Source organism: Thalassophryne amazonica, chromosome 11 (assembly GCF_902500255.1).
Source record: "Thalassophryne amazonica chromosome 11, fThaAma1.1, whole genome shotgun sequence".
NCBI classification, from domain to species: domain Eukaryota; kingdom Metazoa; phylum Chordata; class Actinopteri; order Batrachoidiformes; family Batrachoididae; genus Thalassophryne; species Thalassophryne amazonica.
The window spans coordinates 106,011,238-106,029,334 of NC_047113.1; the positions used below are offsets into that span (position 1 = coordinate 106,011,238).

The 18,097-nt window shown below is 43.6% G+C and overlaps 1 protein-coding gene across 1 annotated transcript in view; it reads right to left on the reverse strand.

Moving 5' to 3' along the window:
• The window catches only part of enpp6 (ectonucleotide pyrophosphatase/phosphodiesterase 6), a 176,300-nt gene that overhangs the window by 8,272 nt on the left and 149,931 nt on the right, over positions 1–18,097 (reverse strand). The window contains exon 7 of the mRNA XM_034180940.1: positions 10,237–10,360. Coding sequence (XP_034036831.1) covers positions 10,237–10,360 — 124 coding nt within the window. The remainder of the gene's footprint in view (positions 1–10,236; positions 10,361–18,097) is intronic.

The window sequence follows — 18,097 nt, forward strand, 5'->3', positions numbered from 1 at the left end:
GCCAGATTTCTAGAAATGAGAGCTGCTCCATCTAAAGTGGGATGGATGCCGTCTCTCCTAACAAGACCAGGTTTTCCCCAGAAGCTTTGCCAATTATCAATGAAGCCCACCTCATTTTTTGGACACCACTCAGACAGCCAGCAATTCAAGGAGAACATGCGGCTAAACATGTCACTCCCGGTCTGATTGGGGAGGGGCCCAGAGAAAACAACAGAGTCCGACATTGTTTTTGCAAAGTTACACACCGATTTAATGTTAATTTTAGTGACCTCCGATTGGCGTAACCGAGTGTCATTACTGCCGACGTGAATTACAATCTTACCAAATTTACGCTTAGCCTTAGCCAGCAATTTCAAATGTCCTTCGATGTCGCCTGCTCTGGCCCCCGGAAGACAATTGACAATGGTTGTACTCAATCACTGTACTCGGCTACAGCTCAAACTGTAGGACAGAACCGCACGGTGTAAAACTTCAGAGCACCCGATTTATGTTCTCACACACATTGTATGTTCAAAAACCACACGTCAGACTCATGTTTCCGGAAGCAAAACGTAAACAGAAGCTTTTTTTTCAAATTGAATTTACATTTCTTATTTTTTACAAAAGCTCTCGATGGGAGACATCAAAGTTTAAAGAAAAACATTACAAGACAGGTCTGCAGTGTTTGCTCAGGCACAGTGTGAGAGGTTGGACGCTTGTAGCACTTCAGCAGCGGCATACCCTCAGGACGGCCGACCAGACTATCAAACAGGTTTGATTTTCATCTGACCATACGATTGACGAGCAGGAGGTGGTCGTGAGATGTTAAATGCAGCTTGTTACTCCATGTATACTAAACGATGCAGGACGCGCGATTAACCCGAAACTCGGTGCGATCCAAAAAATTCTCGCACGAATGAAAAATCAGCTGAAAAGGACAAAACTCGCACAGTGTAAACTCAGCTTAAGTACTGAACATCCGGCACCAGTAGATCATGGCAGTGTTCTATTTATTTTTGACACCGGTTATATCAGACGGTTATCTAATTACAACTTGGCTTTTTTTTTTTTTTTTTTTTTGGAAAATGCTTTTTTACAAATAAAAAAAGGGAATATTTTACAAAAGCACACTTATCTGTAAACACCAACACACGACACACCTCACATTAACGTGTTGGTTTACATAGAATGGATGAGTCAACCAATCAGTGTTAGCAGAGGCACATTTTACCCAGAATCCTTTGCGATCTGTTTGTTACAAAAATTCAGAATTAGTGCATTATTCAACATTAAAAGATATATGTTATATTTTAACTTTGTACAAATGACAGAATTGACATTAATGGAGTTATTCTATCAGTATTCATTTTATTTATGTTGTGCTGCCTTTGTTTTCTGCACCTTGCTGCTGGATCTGCTTCACTCCCCCTCCCTTCCTATGTCTGTTGGAGCCACCTGTGGAACTGATTGCATTCACCTGTTCACACTCATCAACCTCCTGTACAAATACTGCTTCTCTTCACGCTCTCAGACGCTGGAAACTACAGTTACCTCCAGGTTTCTTCGGCCTTGTCTCTGCAGCATTCCGTTGTTCCATGTTTTGACATTGTAAACTAACTCTGTGTCTCTTGCGTCCTCAGTGCTCCATCAGCTTAACTGAGCCACCTGGTCCAGTTCTGAGCTGGTTTTGGATAATCTGTCTTGGGTGTGACGTTCCTGCCTCCTGTGTGCTCCAGTGGTCATTCCTTCCTCCAGTGCCTGGCTTCCTGGTTTAAACTCTTACCATTCATATTATATTTTTGTACTTTGGCCTGTTTCCTGCATTTTTCGGTCCAACTAACTGATCTGTGGGTTTGTCCCCTAACAATTTATACACCAAACCATAACTCAGCACTGCTTTATTTTCCAAGACCTCCACCTGACGGCAGCATTATGATTGAGTAGAGAGTTGAGCTTTGTGGCTCCTCTCAGCTTGCTTCTGTGCTGGAAGCCATGTAGTAAACAGAACCTTCCAGCAGTGGGCAGGATGCTCAAAGACAGAAGTGCTGACTTGACTCATTGTTTGGGTCTGTTGTCGCTTTTGATGCTACCAGAAGCGATTGTGGTGTTAAAACTCAAAATCAGCTTGTTTAGTAGTAGTTGCAAGTGTACCGGAAACAATACTGGAATTTATCGGTTATCTGTAACTTCTGATACATTTTTTGGGTGGTTTATCGGTTTAGCTTTATACCAGTTGTAGATAGTGTAAAATATGTTGTAGGATGTACCCCTATTGTTTTCAGTGGGCTGGAATACTGTTATTGAAATTGCTGAGTCGCTCTGTTCTATTTGTTCTATTAATTCTATTTGTCCTTATTTTACTATGCTGTAACTGAGTATGGAGTTGACAAGATCTTTTTGAATAAACATTGTAAAAAACAAAAAACAAAAAATACACATACACAGAATGAGTGTTTCTCAGCTGAACTCAAAAGTATTGGAACACTTGGCATTTCACACATTTAAATTTTTTATGTCATTTCAAATACAAATAATTAAACAACTCTAAAGTTATCTTCCTTAAACTCAAACTAAAAGCAAATGTCTGCAACTTGATAGAAATTAAATAAAAGTATCAAATCCAGCTTCCTGATGAAGTGGTGTAGAGGAGGATTTTCTTAAAAAGAAAACCTGAAACTTCAGCTACAATTTGCCAGAAAGTACATCTAAGATGCAAACCTGGATTTGATGTTTAGGTGAAAGAAACATTTGTATTTCTTCATAAATGATGTGACTCGCTGTGACGCACGTTGTATTTGGTGTGATTGTGCAATGTTCACATCTAGCGCACATAATGATTGCGTGTCACAGACTTTGCACGTTACATTATTTCATTTTCGCACCCCGAACAGGATGCACGGTGGGGTCCAGCTCATCGAGGGCACAATCAGGATGTACTGGCAGGATTTGGCATGCCTGATCCATATCGAAGTTCCCTCAAATGCCATCAGAATGATCCAAATGCAGCGCGAATGCAGCTCAAATTACTTTTTTTTTTTTTTTTTTTTACTAATAGCCCAATTTCATAGCCTTAAGAGTGTGCATATCATGAATGCTTGGTCTTGTTGGATTTGTGAGAATCTACTGAATCTACTGGTACCTTGTTTCCCATGTAACAATAAGAAATATACTCAAAACCTGGATTAATCTTTTTAGTCACATACTGTAGCACTACTTTTATTCTGAACACTGCTGTATGTCACATGTCCTAGAAACCAATGGACATCAACCTTGTTTGACCTTTACTTTGGAGACCAAACATTCAACACTGTCAAAACTATATAATTTATTAATCTATTAGAGCAACCAATAATTTGCACCAATTTTTACCATAATTGGAGCAACTTTAACTTTTGACCCTTGTACAAACTGAAATTGAACTTTGTCACCATTCTTGCTTTTTTTTAAACCCAATGACTCCACAACATTCTGTCATAGATTGTCCAAACTATACCTTTTTGGAATATTTATGATCAGACAAATAATGTGGTGTAATTTTCAACATGAATGAAGCAACTTTTAATTTTGACACCTGTGTAATTCTTCAATTGACCCATACCTGGCTGCCTATTGAAAATTCAAGTAGCCAATCAATTTTTTTCTAGAGAGCAATGCCATTTGTGCCAGATTTGGTGCTTGTTTCACATTTAAAGATTCCCCTGTAAATATTCTGTTATCTGTCTACCATGAGCTGTGAAGCTGGTGGATTTAGTCTGAGGTGTTGGAGGTGTGTGTGTGTGTGTTGGCCTCTACTGGTGGTTGGCTCTCACTGCGGTATTGTATCACTTCCTGTTCCGGAGCACAGCTGTGTTTTTCTGTATCTGTTAGCTGTTTAATCTGCACAGTTAGATTGATCTAGTTACCTAGATAACAATTTGTTTCACAGTGTAATCTTCACGTGCCTTAACTAAAGCACTCCCTTTGCTGAATCACCTCTAAATTATTTACACATTATTCACTTTGTGTGTTTTTAGGAATCCGCTAGCTTAGCGCAGCTACTAGCTCTTAGCCGGTTTAGCATGGCGGCTTCTCCTGTCTCTCCTGCACTTTTCTGCTCTGGGTGTGAAATGTTTAGTTATTCCTCGGCCTCCTTTAGCAGTAATGGTACTTGTAATAAGTGTAGCTTATTCGTAGCTTTGGAGGCCAGGCTGGGCGAATTGGAGACTCGGCTCCGCACCATGGAAAATTCTACAGCTAGCCAGGCCCCTGTAGTCGGTGCGGACCAAGGTAGCTTAGCCGCCGTTAGTTTCCCTCTGGCAGATCCCGAGCAGCCGGGGAAGCAGGCCGACTGGATGACTGTGAGGAGGAAGCGTAGTCCTAAACAGAAGCCCTGTGTACACCGCCAACCCGTTCACATTTCTAACTGTTTTTCCACACTCGACGACACACCCGCCGAGGATCAAACTCTGGTTATTGGCGACTCTGTTTTGAGAAATGTGAAGTTAGCGACACCAGCAACCATAGTCAATTGTCTTCCGGGGGCCAGAGCAGGCGACATCGAAGGAAATTTGAAACTGCTGGCTAAGGCTAAGCGTAAATTTGGTAAGATTGTAATTCACGTCGGCAGTAATGACACCCGGTTACGCCAATCGGAGGTCACTAAAATTAACATTGAATCGGTGTGTAACTTTGCAAAAACAATGTCGGACTCTGTAGTTTTCTCTGGGCCCCTCCCCAATCGGACCGGGAGTGACATGTTTAGCCGCATGTTCTCCTTGAATTGCTGGCTGTCTGAGTGGTGTCCAAAAAATGAGGTGGGCTTCATAGATAATTGGCAAAGCTTCTGGGGAAAACCTTGTCTTGTTAGGAGAGACGGCATCCATCCCACTTCGGATGGAGCAGCTCTCATTTCTAGAAATCTGGCCAATTTTCTTAAATCCTCCAAACCGTGACTATCCAGGGTTGGGACCAGGAAGCAGAGTTGTAGTCTTACACACCTCTCTGCAGCTTCTCTCCCCCTGCCATGCCCTCATTACCCCATCCCCGTAGAGATGGTGCCTGCTCCCAGACCACCAATAACCAGCAAAAATCTATTTAAGCATAAAAATTCAAAAAGAAAAAATAATATAGCACCTTCAACTGCACCACAGTGTTGGGGAAAGTGTAGTGACACGGACCCACAAATGAAGGGTCAATAGATGAGCCAAAAGGTAACAATTTTAATGTTGTGAATGTGCACAACGATTATACAGACAATCACAGAATCTGATAGCAGTCAATACACAAAGGTGACGTGTGGGCAGGCTCGAGGATAGAAGACGTCTGTCCTGAGAAGAGCCGGGACCACACGATTTCCACCGCCACAGAACCCGGTGAATACTGGAGTCGCCAAGTCCCGAATTCCCAGGTGATCACCGTCCCCGACTGTCGGATCTGGTACTGCTGGCGAGGAGCACAAACAGTGAGATGTGGGTGTGTGCACACCCAGTAACAAAAACAGTCAGAAGGTGGAAAGTCACCTCCACCTCTAATCACACACTCGTGCAGCTCCTGTTAACCACTTATCTGGTTGGGGTGTGAAGTGAAGCCGTCGCTGTTCACACCAAACGCCAATCCAGCAGATAAGGCACACAACAGGAAAACGGCTGCAAAAGAGTTCAGACTATTATTTAAGTTTTTGTTCAGCAGAGAAAATTACCTTCACAGGTAGATGATATCTCGGCAACAAGGTGGAGATGACGTCCGGTCTTTATGGAGTGAGATGATGTAGTGTAGATGGGTGACAGCTGTCAAGAGATAATGAGTGACAGCTGTCACCCCCGGCTGTGTCCGTGGCGGCAGCGCCCTCTCGTGCCTGAAGCCCGCATTTCAGGCAGGGCGCCCTCTGGTGGCGGGCCAGCAGTACCTCCTCTTCTGGCGGCCCACACAACACACAGACTAAAACAGTTAAATGTGGTCTATTAAACATTAGGTCTCTCTCTTCTAAGTCCCTGTTAGTAAATGATATAATAATTGATCAACATATTGATGTATTCTGCCTTACAGAAACCTGGTTACAGCAGGATGAATATGTTAGTTTAAATGAGTCAACACCCCCGAGTCACACTAACTGCCAGAATGCTAGTAGCACAGGCCGAGGGGGAGGATTAGCAGCAATCTTCCATTCCAGCTTATTAATTAATCAAAAACCCAGACAGAGCTTTAATTCATTTGAAAGCTTGACTCTTAGTCTTGTCCATCCAAATTGGAAGTCCCAAAAAACAGTTTTATTTGTTATTATCTATCGTCCACCTGGTCGTTACTGTGAGTTTCTCTGTGAATTTTCAGACCTTTTGTCTGACTTAGTGCTTAGCTCAGATAAGATAATTATAGTGGGCGATTTTAACATCCACACAGATGCTAAGAATGACAGCCTCAACACTGCATTTAATCTATTATTAGACTCAATTGGCTTTGCTCAAAATGTAAATGAGTCCACCCACCACTTTAATCATATCTTAGATCTTGTTCTGACTTATGGTATGGAAATTGAAGACTTAACAGTATTCCCTGAAAACTCCCTTCTGTCTGATCATTTCTTAATAACATTTACATTTACTCTGATGGACTACCCAGCAGTGGGGAATAAGTTTCATTACACTAGAAGTCTTTCAGAAAGCGCTGTAACTAGGTTTAAGGATATGATTCCTTCTTTATGTTCTCTAATGCCATATACCAACACAGTGCAGAGTAGCTACATAAACTCTGTAAGTGAGATAGAGTATCTCGTCAATAGTTTTACATCCTCATTGAAGACAACTTTGGATGCTGTAGCTCCTCTGAAAAAGAGAGCTTCAAATCAGAAGTGCCTGACTCCGTGGTATAACTCACAAACTCGCAGCTTAAAGCAGATGACCCGTAAGTTGGAGAGGAAATGGCGTCTCACTAATTTAGAAGATCTTCACTTAGCCTGGAAAAAGAGTCTGTTGCTCTATAAAAAAAGCCCTCCGTAAAGCTAGGGCATCTTACTACTCATCACTAATTGACGAAAATAAGAACAACCCCAGGTTTCTTTTCAGCACTATAGCCAGGCTGACAAAGAGTCAGAGCTCTGTTGAGCCGAGTATTCCTTTAACTTTAACTAGTAATGACTTCATGACTTTCTTTGCTAATAAAATTTTAACTATTAGAGAAAAAATTACTCATAACCATCCCAAAGACGTATCGTTATCTTTGGCTGCTTTCAGTGATGCCGGTATTTGGTTAGACTCTTTCTCTCAGATTGTTCTGTCTGAGTTATTTTCATTAGTTACTTCATCCAAACCATCAACATGTCTATTAGACCCAATTCCTACCAGGCTGCTCAAGGAAGCCCTACCATTATTTAATGCTTCGATCTTAAATATGATCAATCTATCTTTATTAGTTGGCTATGTACCACAGGCTTTTAAGGTGGCAGTAATTAAACCATTACTTAAAAAGCCATCACTTGACCCAGCTATCTTAGCTAATTATAGGCCAATCTCCAACCTTCCTTTTCTCTCAAACATTTTTGAAAGGGTAGTTGTAAAACAGCTAACTGATCATCTGCAGAGGAATGGTCTATTTGAAGAGTTTCAGTCAGGTTTTAGAATTCATCATAGTGTTGTGTGGGCCGCCAGAAGAGGAGGTACTGCTGGCCCACCACCAGAGGGTGCCCTGCCTGAAGTGTGGGCTTCAGGCACGAGAGGGCGCTGCCGCCTACAGGAACAGCCGAGGTGACAGCTGTCACTCATCAACTATGACAGCTGTCACCGATCATCTGCATCTCACCTGGCATAAAAGCAGGATGACACCTCCACCACATCGTTGAGATATCGACTTCTGCGAGAGGTAATATTCTCATCCTTAATCTGTGCCGTACTGCACTGTGTGTTTCTGATCTTTGTACAGGAGGTTTCAGTCGTTTGTGTCAGCGGGAAGCTGAGCTGGTCGGTAACGGCAGGGTGACGGATCGCACCCTTCATGATCAGTGAGACAAGTGACTGTTCAGGTTCTGTAAAAGACTGTGTTCATATTTTCGGAGGTGGAGGTGGAATTCCCACCATTATTGTTACGGGGTGTACACACAGCCACACTTGACTGTCTTTGTTTTCCGCCAGCAGTACCAGATCTGACACGCTGAGACGGTGGTCACCTGGGGACTTCGGGACTTGGCGGCTCCAGTATCCCTCGGGTTCGGTGGCGGTGGAAATCGTGTGGTTCCGGTTCGTCTCCAGACGGGCGTCTCCTATCGTCAAGCCTGCCCACACGACACCTTCATTAATTGACTTGTATTCATTCTGTAATCTGCTGTGTGTGGTTGTGACATTCACAACAGTAAAGTGTTCTAATTTAACTCCCTCTATTGTCCGTTCATTTACGCCCCCTGTTGTGGGTCCGTGTCACTAAACTTTCCCAACACATAGTACAGAAACAGCATTAGTGAAGGTTACAAATGATCTTCTTATGGCCTCAGACAGTGGACTCATCTCTGTGCTTGTTCTGTTAGACCTCAGTGCTGCTTTTGATACTGTTGACCATAAAATTTTATTACAGAGATTAGAGCATGCCATAGGTATTAAAGGCACTGCGCTGCGGTGGTTTGAATCATATTTATCTAATAGATTACAATTTGTTCATGTAAATGGGGAATCTTCTTCACAGACTAAGGTTAATTATGGAGTTCCACAAGGTTCTGTGCTAGGACCAATTTTATTCACTTTATACATGCTTCCCTTAGGCAGTATTATTAGACGGCATTGCTTAAATTTTCATTGTTACGCAGATGATACCCAGCTTTATCTATCCATGAAGCCAGAGGACACACACCAATTAGCTAAACTGCAGGATTGTCTTACAGACATAAAGACATGGATGACCTCTAATTTCCTGCTTTTAAACTCAGATAAAACTGAAGTTATTGTACTTGGCCCCACAAATCTTAGAAACATGGTGTCTAACCAGATCCTTACTCTGGATGGCATTACCCTGACCTCTAGTAATACTGTGAGAAATCTTGGAGTAATTTTTGATCAGGATATGTCATTTAATGCGCATATTAAACAAATATGTAGAACTGCTTTTTTGCATTTACGCAATATCTCTAAAATTAGAAAGGTCTTGTCTCAGAGTGATGCTGAAAAACTAATTCATGCATTTATTTCCTCTAGGCTTGACTATTGTAATTCATTATTATCAGGTTGTCCTAAAAGTTCCCTGAAAAGCCTTTAGTTAATTCAAAATGCTGCAGCTAGAGTACTAACGGGGACTAGAAGGAGAGAGCATATCTCACCCATATTGGCCTCTCTTCATTGGCTTCCTGTTAATTCTAGAATAGAATTTAAAATTCTTCTTCTTACTTATAAGGTTTTGAATAATCAGGTCCCATCTTATCTTAGGGACCTCATAGTACCATATCACCCCAATAGAATGCTTCGCTCTCAGACTGCAGGCTTACTTGTAGTTCCTAGGGTTTGTAAGAGTAGAATGGGAGGCAGAGCCTTCAGCTTTCAGGCTCCTCTCCTGTGGAACCAGCTCCCAATTCAGATCAGGGAGACAGACACCCTCTCTGCTTTTAAGATTAGGCTTAAAACTTTCCTTTTTGCTAAAGCTTATAGTTAGGGCTGGATCAGGTGACCCTGAACCATCCCTTAGTTATGCTGCTATAGACTTAGACTGCTGGGGGGTTCCCATGATGCACTGAGTGTTTCTTTCTCTTTTTGCTCTGTATGCACCACTCTGCATTTAATCATTAGTGATCGATCTCTGCTCCCCTCCACAGCATGTCTTTTTCCTGGTTCTCTCTCTCAGCCCCAACCAGTCCCAGCAGAGGACTGCCCCTCCCTGAGCCTGGTTCTGCTGGAGGTTTCTTCCTGTTAAAAGGGAGTTTTTCCTTCCCACTGTCGCCAAGTGCTTGCTCACAGGGGGTCGTTTTGACCGTTGGGGTTTTTACGTAATTATTGTATGGCCTTGCCTTACAATATAAAGCGCCTTGGGACAACTGTTTGTTGTGATTTGGTGCTATATAAATAAAATTGATTGATTGTGTGTGTGTGTGTGTGTGTGTGTGTTTTAAATTAAATTTAAGCATTAGAGATATGTTGACGGTTCAGTGCGGTCTGTTAGGGTGATGCTCCATAAGCAGTTCGAAAGAGATGGAACTTTAAGAGTCAAATCAGTGTTTCTCCCTGAGATGTTCAAACTCGCTCTGATGTCATTATGAAGTGCACTTTTTTCTTCATTAGACTGGATCATTTTTCAGTATATGAGGATGATTACCAGGTCCAGAAGCTAAGAAAAAAGCCCTCATGTCGATGAACTCGTTGTCATAGCCATGCCAGCCGTGCTGCCACCCTGCTGGATCCCCACTGTCGTTCTTCCAGTACGGGAGGTCTTCCCTCTTCTGCAGTGAAGACACAGAGACGCACACACACGGACACATTTAAATACATCGTATCCTGTAACCTCAGCAAACCATCTCAAGAAGGTTATGTCCTTGTCTCAAGGTTTAGTCAACAGTTTTATGAAACTTGGTGAAATATTTGTGCTATTGCAGACAGCTGATGGGAGGTGTGTCCATATCGTGATGTAGATTCATTTTGACCAGCTCCTGCACATCTGTTCACTAACTAAGGAACAAACATGGCTGTGTAATTCAGATGATGGCTTGAGATATCTGGCTGGGAAAAAGGAAACTCATCGAGAGCGTTTGGCTTGAGGTGCTCAGAGTCCCATTACTTGACAAGTTGGTGAGAAAGCTTAACCTGTGGTATCACCTGGACACGGCGACACTCCTGATGATGAAGGAGACCCTCCTGTCTCCATGGCTGTGAATCTTATCAAAACTTTTTGAGCTGAAACCTGATCATCGATGGACTCTTTCCAGTTGACTTGTTTGGCTCATGTCGGTGGAAATTTCACTTCAAAACTGTGATGTCACGCTAACAGCACTGGAGGCTAAGTGTGCGGAGCTAGCAAAATGCAGCAAGCTGCTAATGGCCAAGATGAAGGACCTCGAGCAGGCGCCAAAACCTGCATGTGTCTGGTGTCCCAGAGAACTCTGGTGGGTCACAAATTACATCTTTTGACTGATTTCCTTGCTGAGACACTGGGCATGGACATTCCAAATGGTCCAGATTTGCTTCCCGGCCAACTGACTAGCATTCGGGCCTCGAGGCCTGAATGCTCCCCCGAGGCCAATCACAGTACGGGTACATCATTTTAGGGTGAAGCAGCACATCCTTCAGCATGTCAGGAAGAAGGGACCACTCTCATTATGAAGACAGCTGGTGGACATCTTCCCAGATTTAACAACTGAGGTCACTTTGTGGAGAACATCCTTCAAGAACATCAAGCAAAAACTCTGGGGCGCGAGCATCAGAGACATCCTGCTGTTTCCAGCATGGCTTCTATAGCTTCGCAATACCGGAGAATGCAGAGAAATTCTGCACAGTGCCGTAGCCCCGCCCTCTTGGCAGAGACCGGTGATGGTGGCAACAGCTGAAGACTTTGGTCCCTTCTCTCACTGGGCCGCTTCTTCTCAACTCTGATACTGACTGATCCACATGATCAGGTAAAGTGCTACCCTCTTTTTATTTGGACTCCTTTTTATTTATTTTTTTAATTATTAATTTTAATTTATTTTGTTGTTCTATTTTGATATATGGGGGTTTTCTAAATCTTGATGAGGCCGCTCTTTGATTTTATTTTTTTTTGGAGGGTGTGGGGGGTGTTCTGGGTTTTTCTTCTTAGTTTATATTTTGTTTTAAGCAGAATTTTTCTTGCATTGTGAATTGAGATGTTGCATCAGGGTCCACAGATATGTCACATACATTTTGGATGGGGTACGTCTGGTAACACAATAATTACACTGTGCTTCTGGAAAGTCCATGGAATTCAGGGACCTGTTAAACACAAGACGAAGCTCAATTACAGTTGTGTTCAAAATAATGGCAGTTTTAAAAAAAACTGAGTAAACCTCAAAATCCGTATATCTTTTATTTCCATACAGGCAAATGCGGTGGGAACACTGCACATTCTATTCCAAAACAAAACTTGAAAAAATTATCAAATTTGCTATTACTTTACAGAAAGTGAAGAAAAAGGAATATAAATCTGTTAAAAAAAAAAAGAAAAAAAAAAAACAGCACCTGCATTTTTCTTTATGAACACTTACTGAATAAAATGTAAACTGTTTGAAGATTTATCTTGCCCGTGAATAACTGAACTAATATTTAGTTGTATAAACACTGTTTCTGAGAACTGCTTCACATGTGTGTTTCATGGAGTCGACCAACATCACCTGTGAACAGGTTTTCCATTCCAGGACCATCAGACGACATTCCACAATTCCTCTGCATTTCTTGGGTTTACCTCAGAAGCAGTATTTTTGATGTCACCCCACAGGTTTCTCTATTGGATTAAGGTCCTGGATTGGGCAGGCCACTCCATAACATTAATCTTTTTGGTCTGGATCCAACATGCTGCTTACTTGCTGGTGTGTTTGGGGTCATTTGTCTTGTTGAAACACCCATCTCAGGCTCATTTCCTCTTCAGCATAAGACAACACGGCCTCTTCAAGTCTTCTGATGTATTCAAACTGATCCATGGATGACACCATAGTATGAGGAACATCCCCATATCATGATGCTCCACTGTCTTCACAGAGGACTGTGGTTTGAATTCAGTTTTGGGGGTTGTCTGGCAAACTGTCTGCAGCCTCTAGACCCCAAAAGAATAATCTTGCTTTCATCAGTCATCATCAGTTTCTGTTTAGGTGTGTGTTGTTTGTGTGTGTTGTTTGTCAAATTGTAACCTCTTCAGCATGTGTGGTTTTTTTTCCAACAGTAGCACTTGGTGGGGTCTTTTTGTCCATATCTTGTCTTCACGTACATGTCTTCTAATTGTTACAGTACTCACAGGTAACTTCAGACCGTCTTTGATCACCCTGCAGCTGATCTTTGGCTGAGTCTTTCCCATTCTGTTGGTTCTTCGATCCATTTTAATGGTGGTTTTCTATTTTCTTCCATGTCTTTCTGGTTTTGTTTCCATTTTAAACAATTTGAGATCATTTTAACTGAGCAGTTTATCATTTTCTGCACTTCTTTATACATTTTCCCAGCTCCAGTTACTCTGATTTTTGTCAAGAAATGCACAACAACCAGCATGTACAACATTTGCTGCCTTCTTAAATAAGGGCCACCTGTTTGACACCTGTTTTTTAACAGATAAATGCAGACCCAATTTTTTTTTCTGAACAGACTCATATTTCTTTTCCTTCAGTTTCTCTGGAGTAATACAGTAGATACATTTTTCTTAATGTTTTGGTTTAGAATGGAATGTGCAGTGTTCACAATGCATATGCGTGTATGGAAATAAAAGCTATTAAGGCTTTTTGAGCTTTTTTAAACACACTGCTATGATTTTGAACAACTCTTATCTACAAAAACAGAAAATACAGATCACATTTATTCAGGAAACCCTTTAAATGATAGTGAAGGCTCTAAATTGAGGAGAGACTGGGAAGGTCGGGACTAGTGCTCCTTGCACTTCTAAAAAAAAGCAGAGGTGTCCCTGTCCTGGTCCAGATGTCCTGACAGAGGTAGAGCTGGTTCCATGTTTCTGTAAGGAGAGTCAGACTTACTGTCTGTATGTGTTTGTTTGTCATTTCAGAAAGTTGGACATTCATGTTTGCTTTTGTTCCATTTCATCTTACGTTTGCAATTAATGTTTTGTTAAATGTAATAAAGTTCAAGTGTTGCCAACGACTGGATGAATTCTCAGTGAACAAACCACCACTTTTTTTGTTGGTACCCAATACGCAGACACAAAACAGTGACTGAGGGGACATTCAGGCTTGGTCCTGTAATCCCACCATGGCATCCTGCCAGGACACAGCTCCTACCTCCCTGTAGTGATTAGTGAGGTCAAGTCTGGTGGCCTTCCACAGAGAGGTAGCTGTGTAGCCAGGGTGCATTATCAGGCCACGCAGAATGTTTTCCTGATCCTGCTGTCTCCACTCCCCCGGGTCATGGCTCAGGGTACACTGTGGCAGCAATTTCAACCACTCGGATTCCCATCAGCCAAGAGGTTGTGGAGGCTGCAAACTCAACTTTGTTTACAGTCTGCAACAAGCAGGACTGGAGGCACATGAACCTGCATACATAGGAGAGCTCTTGTATAACATTAGTTCATAAAAATTGCACATTGAAGAGACATTTTTGTGAACTATATAGCTACATTAGAAAGTTCACATGAAAAGCAAAACATGTATTTATACAGTGCATCCAGAAAGTGTTCACAGCGCTTTTTCCACACTTTGTTACAGCCTTATTCGAAAATGCAGTAAATTCATTTTTCCCTCAGAATTCTACTCACAAATCCCATAATGACATGAATTTATTTATTTATTTATTGCAAATTTATTCCATCCATCCATCCATCCATTTTCTTCCGCTTATCCTAGGTCGGGTCGCGGGGGCAGCAGCTTAAGCAAAGCCGCCCAGACCTCCCGATCCACACACACCTCCCCAGCTCCTCTGGGGGAACCCCAAGGCGTTCCCAAGCCAGCTGAGAGACGTAGTCCCTAAAGCATGATCTGGGTCTTCCCCAGGGCCTCTTCCGGATGGGACATGCCCGGAACACCTCTCCACTGAGGCGTCCAGGGAGCATCCGGAAAAGATGCCCGAGCCACCTCAGCTGGCTCCTTTCGACGTGGAGGAGCAGCGGCTCAACTCCGAGCTCCTCCTGAGTGACAGCGAGCGCCCTGCGGAGGAAACTCATCTCGGCCGCTTGTACTCGCGATCTTGTTCTTTCAGTCATGAGCCAAATCTCATGACCATAGGTGAGGGTCGGAACGTAGATCGATCTGTAAATCGAGAGCTTTGCCCCCCTACTCAGCTCTCTCTTCACCTGACAGTCCGATACAGCGACCGCATCACTGCAGACGCAGCCCCGATCCGTCTATCGATCTCACGCTCCATCCGTCCCTCACATGTGAACAAGACCCCGAGATACTTTAACTCCTCCACCTGAGGCAAGGACACCCCACCGATGCAGATGCTGCCCCGATCCGTCTATCGATCTCACGCTCCATCCGTCCCTCACTCGTGAATAAGACTCCGAGATACTTAAACTCCTCCACCTGAGGCAAGGACACCCCACCGACCTGAAGAGGGCAAGGCACCTTTTTCCGGTCGAGAACCATGGCCTCAGATTTGGAGGTGCTGATCTTCATCCCAGACGCTTCACACTTGTCTGCAAACCTCCCCAGTGCACTCTGAAGGTCCTGGTTTGACGAAGCCAACAGGACCACATCATCCGCAAACAGCAGAGATGAGATTCTGTGGTTCCCAAACCGGACCCCCTCTACACCCTGGCTGCGCCTAGAAATTCTGTCCATAAAGGTAATGAACAGAACTGGTGACAAAGGGCAGCCCTGGCAGAGGCCAACGTGCACTGGAAACAGGTTTGACTTGCTACCGGTAATGCGAACCAAGCTCCTGCTGTGGTCATACAGGGACCGGATAGCCCTTAGCAAAGGACCCTGGACCCCGTGCTCCTGGAGCACCCCCCACAGGGCGTCTTGAGGGAAATGGTCAAACGCCTTCTCCAGATCCACAAAGCACATGTAGACTGGTTGGGTGAATTCCCATGAAACCTTGAGCACCCGATAGAGGGTGTAGAGCTGGTCCAGTGTGCCGTGACCAGGACGGAAACCACACTGACATGGTTTAGTCAAACCTCCTGAAAATTTGCAGGAAAAGGTTTTTCCTGCAAATTGATTAAAAATAAAAAACTAAGACATCACGTGTACGTAAGTATTCACACCCTTTGCTCAATACTTTGTTGATGCACCTTTGGCAGCAATTACAGCCTCAAGCCTTGTTGAATATGATGCCACAAGCTTGGTGCACCTATCTTTGGGTAGTTTGGTCCATTCCTCTTTGCAGCACCTTTCAAGCTCCATCAGGTTGGATGGGGAGCATCGGTGCAGTCATTTTCAGATCTCTCCAGAGATGTTCAGTCAGATTCAGGTCTGGGCTCTGGCTGGGCCACTCAAGGACATTCATAGAGTTGTCCTGAATCCACTCCTTTGATATTTTGGCTGTGTGCTTAGGGTCACTGTTCTGCTGAAAGATGAACTGTCGCCCCAGTCTGAGATCAATTGTGCTCTGGAGCAGGTTGTCGTCTAGGATGTCTCTGTACATTGCTGCATTCATCTGTCCCTCAATCTTGACTAGTCTCCCAGTTTCTGATGCTGAAAAACATCCTCGCAGCATGATGCTGCCACAACCATGCTTCACTGTAGGGATGGTGCCTGGTTTCCTACAAACATGATGCCTGACATTCACACCAGAGACTTCAATCTTTGTCTCATCAGACCAGTGAACTTTCTTTCTCATGGTCTGAGAGTCCTTCAGGTGACTTTTGACAAACTCCAGGTGGGCTGCCATGTGGCTTTTAGTAAGGAGTGGCTTCTGTCTGGCCACTCTACCATACAGGCCTGATTGGTGGATTGCTGCAGGGATGGTTGTCCTCTCTCCACAAAGGACCTCTGACAGAGTGACCATCAGGTTCCTGGTCACCTCCCTGACTATGGTTCTTCTCCCCCGATCGCCCAGTTTAGACATGTGGCCAGCTCTAGGAAGAACTTCTTCTTCTGAACTTCTTCCATTTACGGATGATGGAGGCCACTGTGCTCACTGGGACCTTCAAAGCAGCAGAAATGTTTCTGTACCCTTTCCCAGATTCGTGCCTGGAGACAATCCAGACTCAGAGGTCTACAGACAATTCCTTTGTGCTCTGATATGCACTGTCAACTGTAGGACCTTATATGTAGACAGGGCTGGGTCTTTCCAAATCATGTCCAATCAACTGAATTTACCCCAGGAGGACTCCAATTAAAAACTGTAGAAACATCTCAAGGATGATCAGTGGAAACAGGATGCGCCTAAGCTCGATTTTAGGCTTCATGGCAAGGACTGTGAATACTTATGTACATGTGATTTGTTGTTTTTTTTTTAATAAATTTGCAAAAAAACAAACAAACAAACAAACAAACAAAAAAAAACAAAAATAAAACTTTGTTCACATTGTCATCATGGGGTATTGTGTGTAGAATTTTGAGGGGAAAAAAATGTCATCCAGTTCAGAATAAAACTGTAATATAATGTGGAATGTGAAGCGCTGTGAATACTTTGCATATGCACCCTACATACCTGCTTGCTAAAAGTATACTCCACAATGCTACAGGCCCTGGATGATCTGTAACTGACAATATGCTCTGACAGTGAGATTCCTCTTGGAGTGTGGCTTCATCAGCCAGACTCTGAGATCAAAAACATCATCACCAACGATGAAGTAGGGCACATCTAGCTCACTAGCTGGCAATACAGCCTTGCCCTGCTGGAGAGCAAGATGAAGCTCACACTTCCTGAAAGCTCCAGCGTCAGTCTGTGTCACAGGCACCTACATCTTCATACAGGAATTTGTACTTGCCACTGACCAGGGCAGCAGGATTATGGAACGGTAGCCATTGTAATTGTAGTACGGATTGCCACTGAGGTGGCATCTGTATTTTGGCATGTTTTTCATAGATGCAGCCACAGCCGTGATTGAAATTCCACCGGTCCAGTGGGCCAAGTCCTACTCTTCTGGTGTTGTTGGACACACGAAAGCAATGTCATGCTACCGGTCATAGATTGGTGCCACAAGTCTGCCAGGTACAGACACTTCAGTGAACCCATATACCAGAGTCATATAGGAGTCCACAGTGGCCAGTTTAAGCCAGGGGAAAGAGACTCACTAAAACTGGTTGACCTCTTCTCGATGGTTGAGGTCAGATCTTCCACCAACTGCTAGAACATGTCAGGGTCCAAACAGAGAAAGTTTGAGTGACCTAAGATCCTCCCCTCTCAGGTGCTGCATGAGCATGTCCTACATGCCATGTTGTGCTCTTGATCAGCAGCCAGCCCCCACCCAGACAGTCTTCCATCTTATCTGGTGTCTGACCCTCACTGTTCTAGCTTTGGCCTTGGCCATCCTCACTGCAGCAACAGCGAGCAGATATACTGCAGCCTATAGCCTGGCCCTCTAGTGGTGGCCATGGTATGGTTCCTCCACGCCTCTTCTGTCAGCT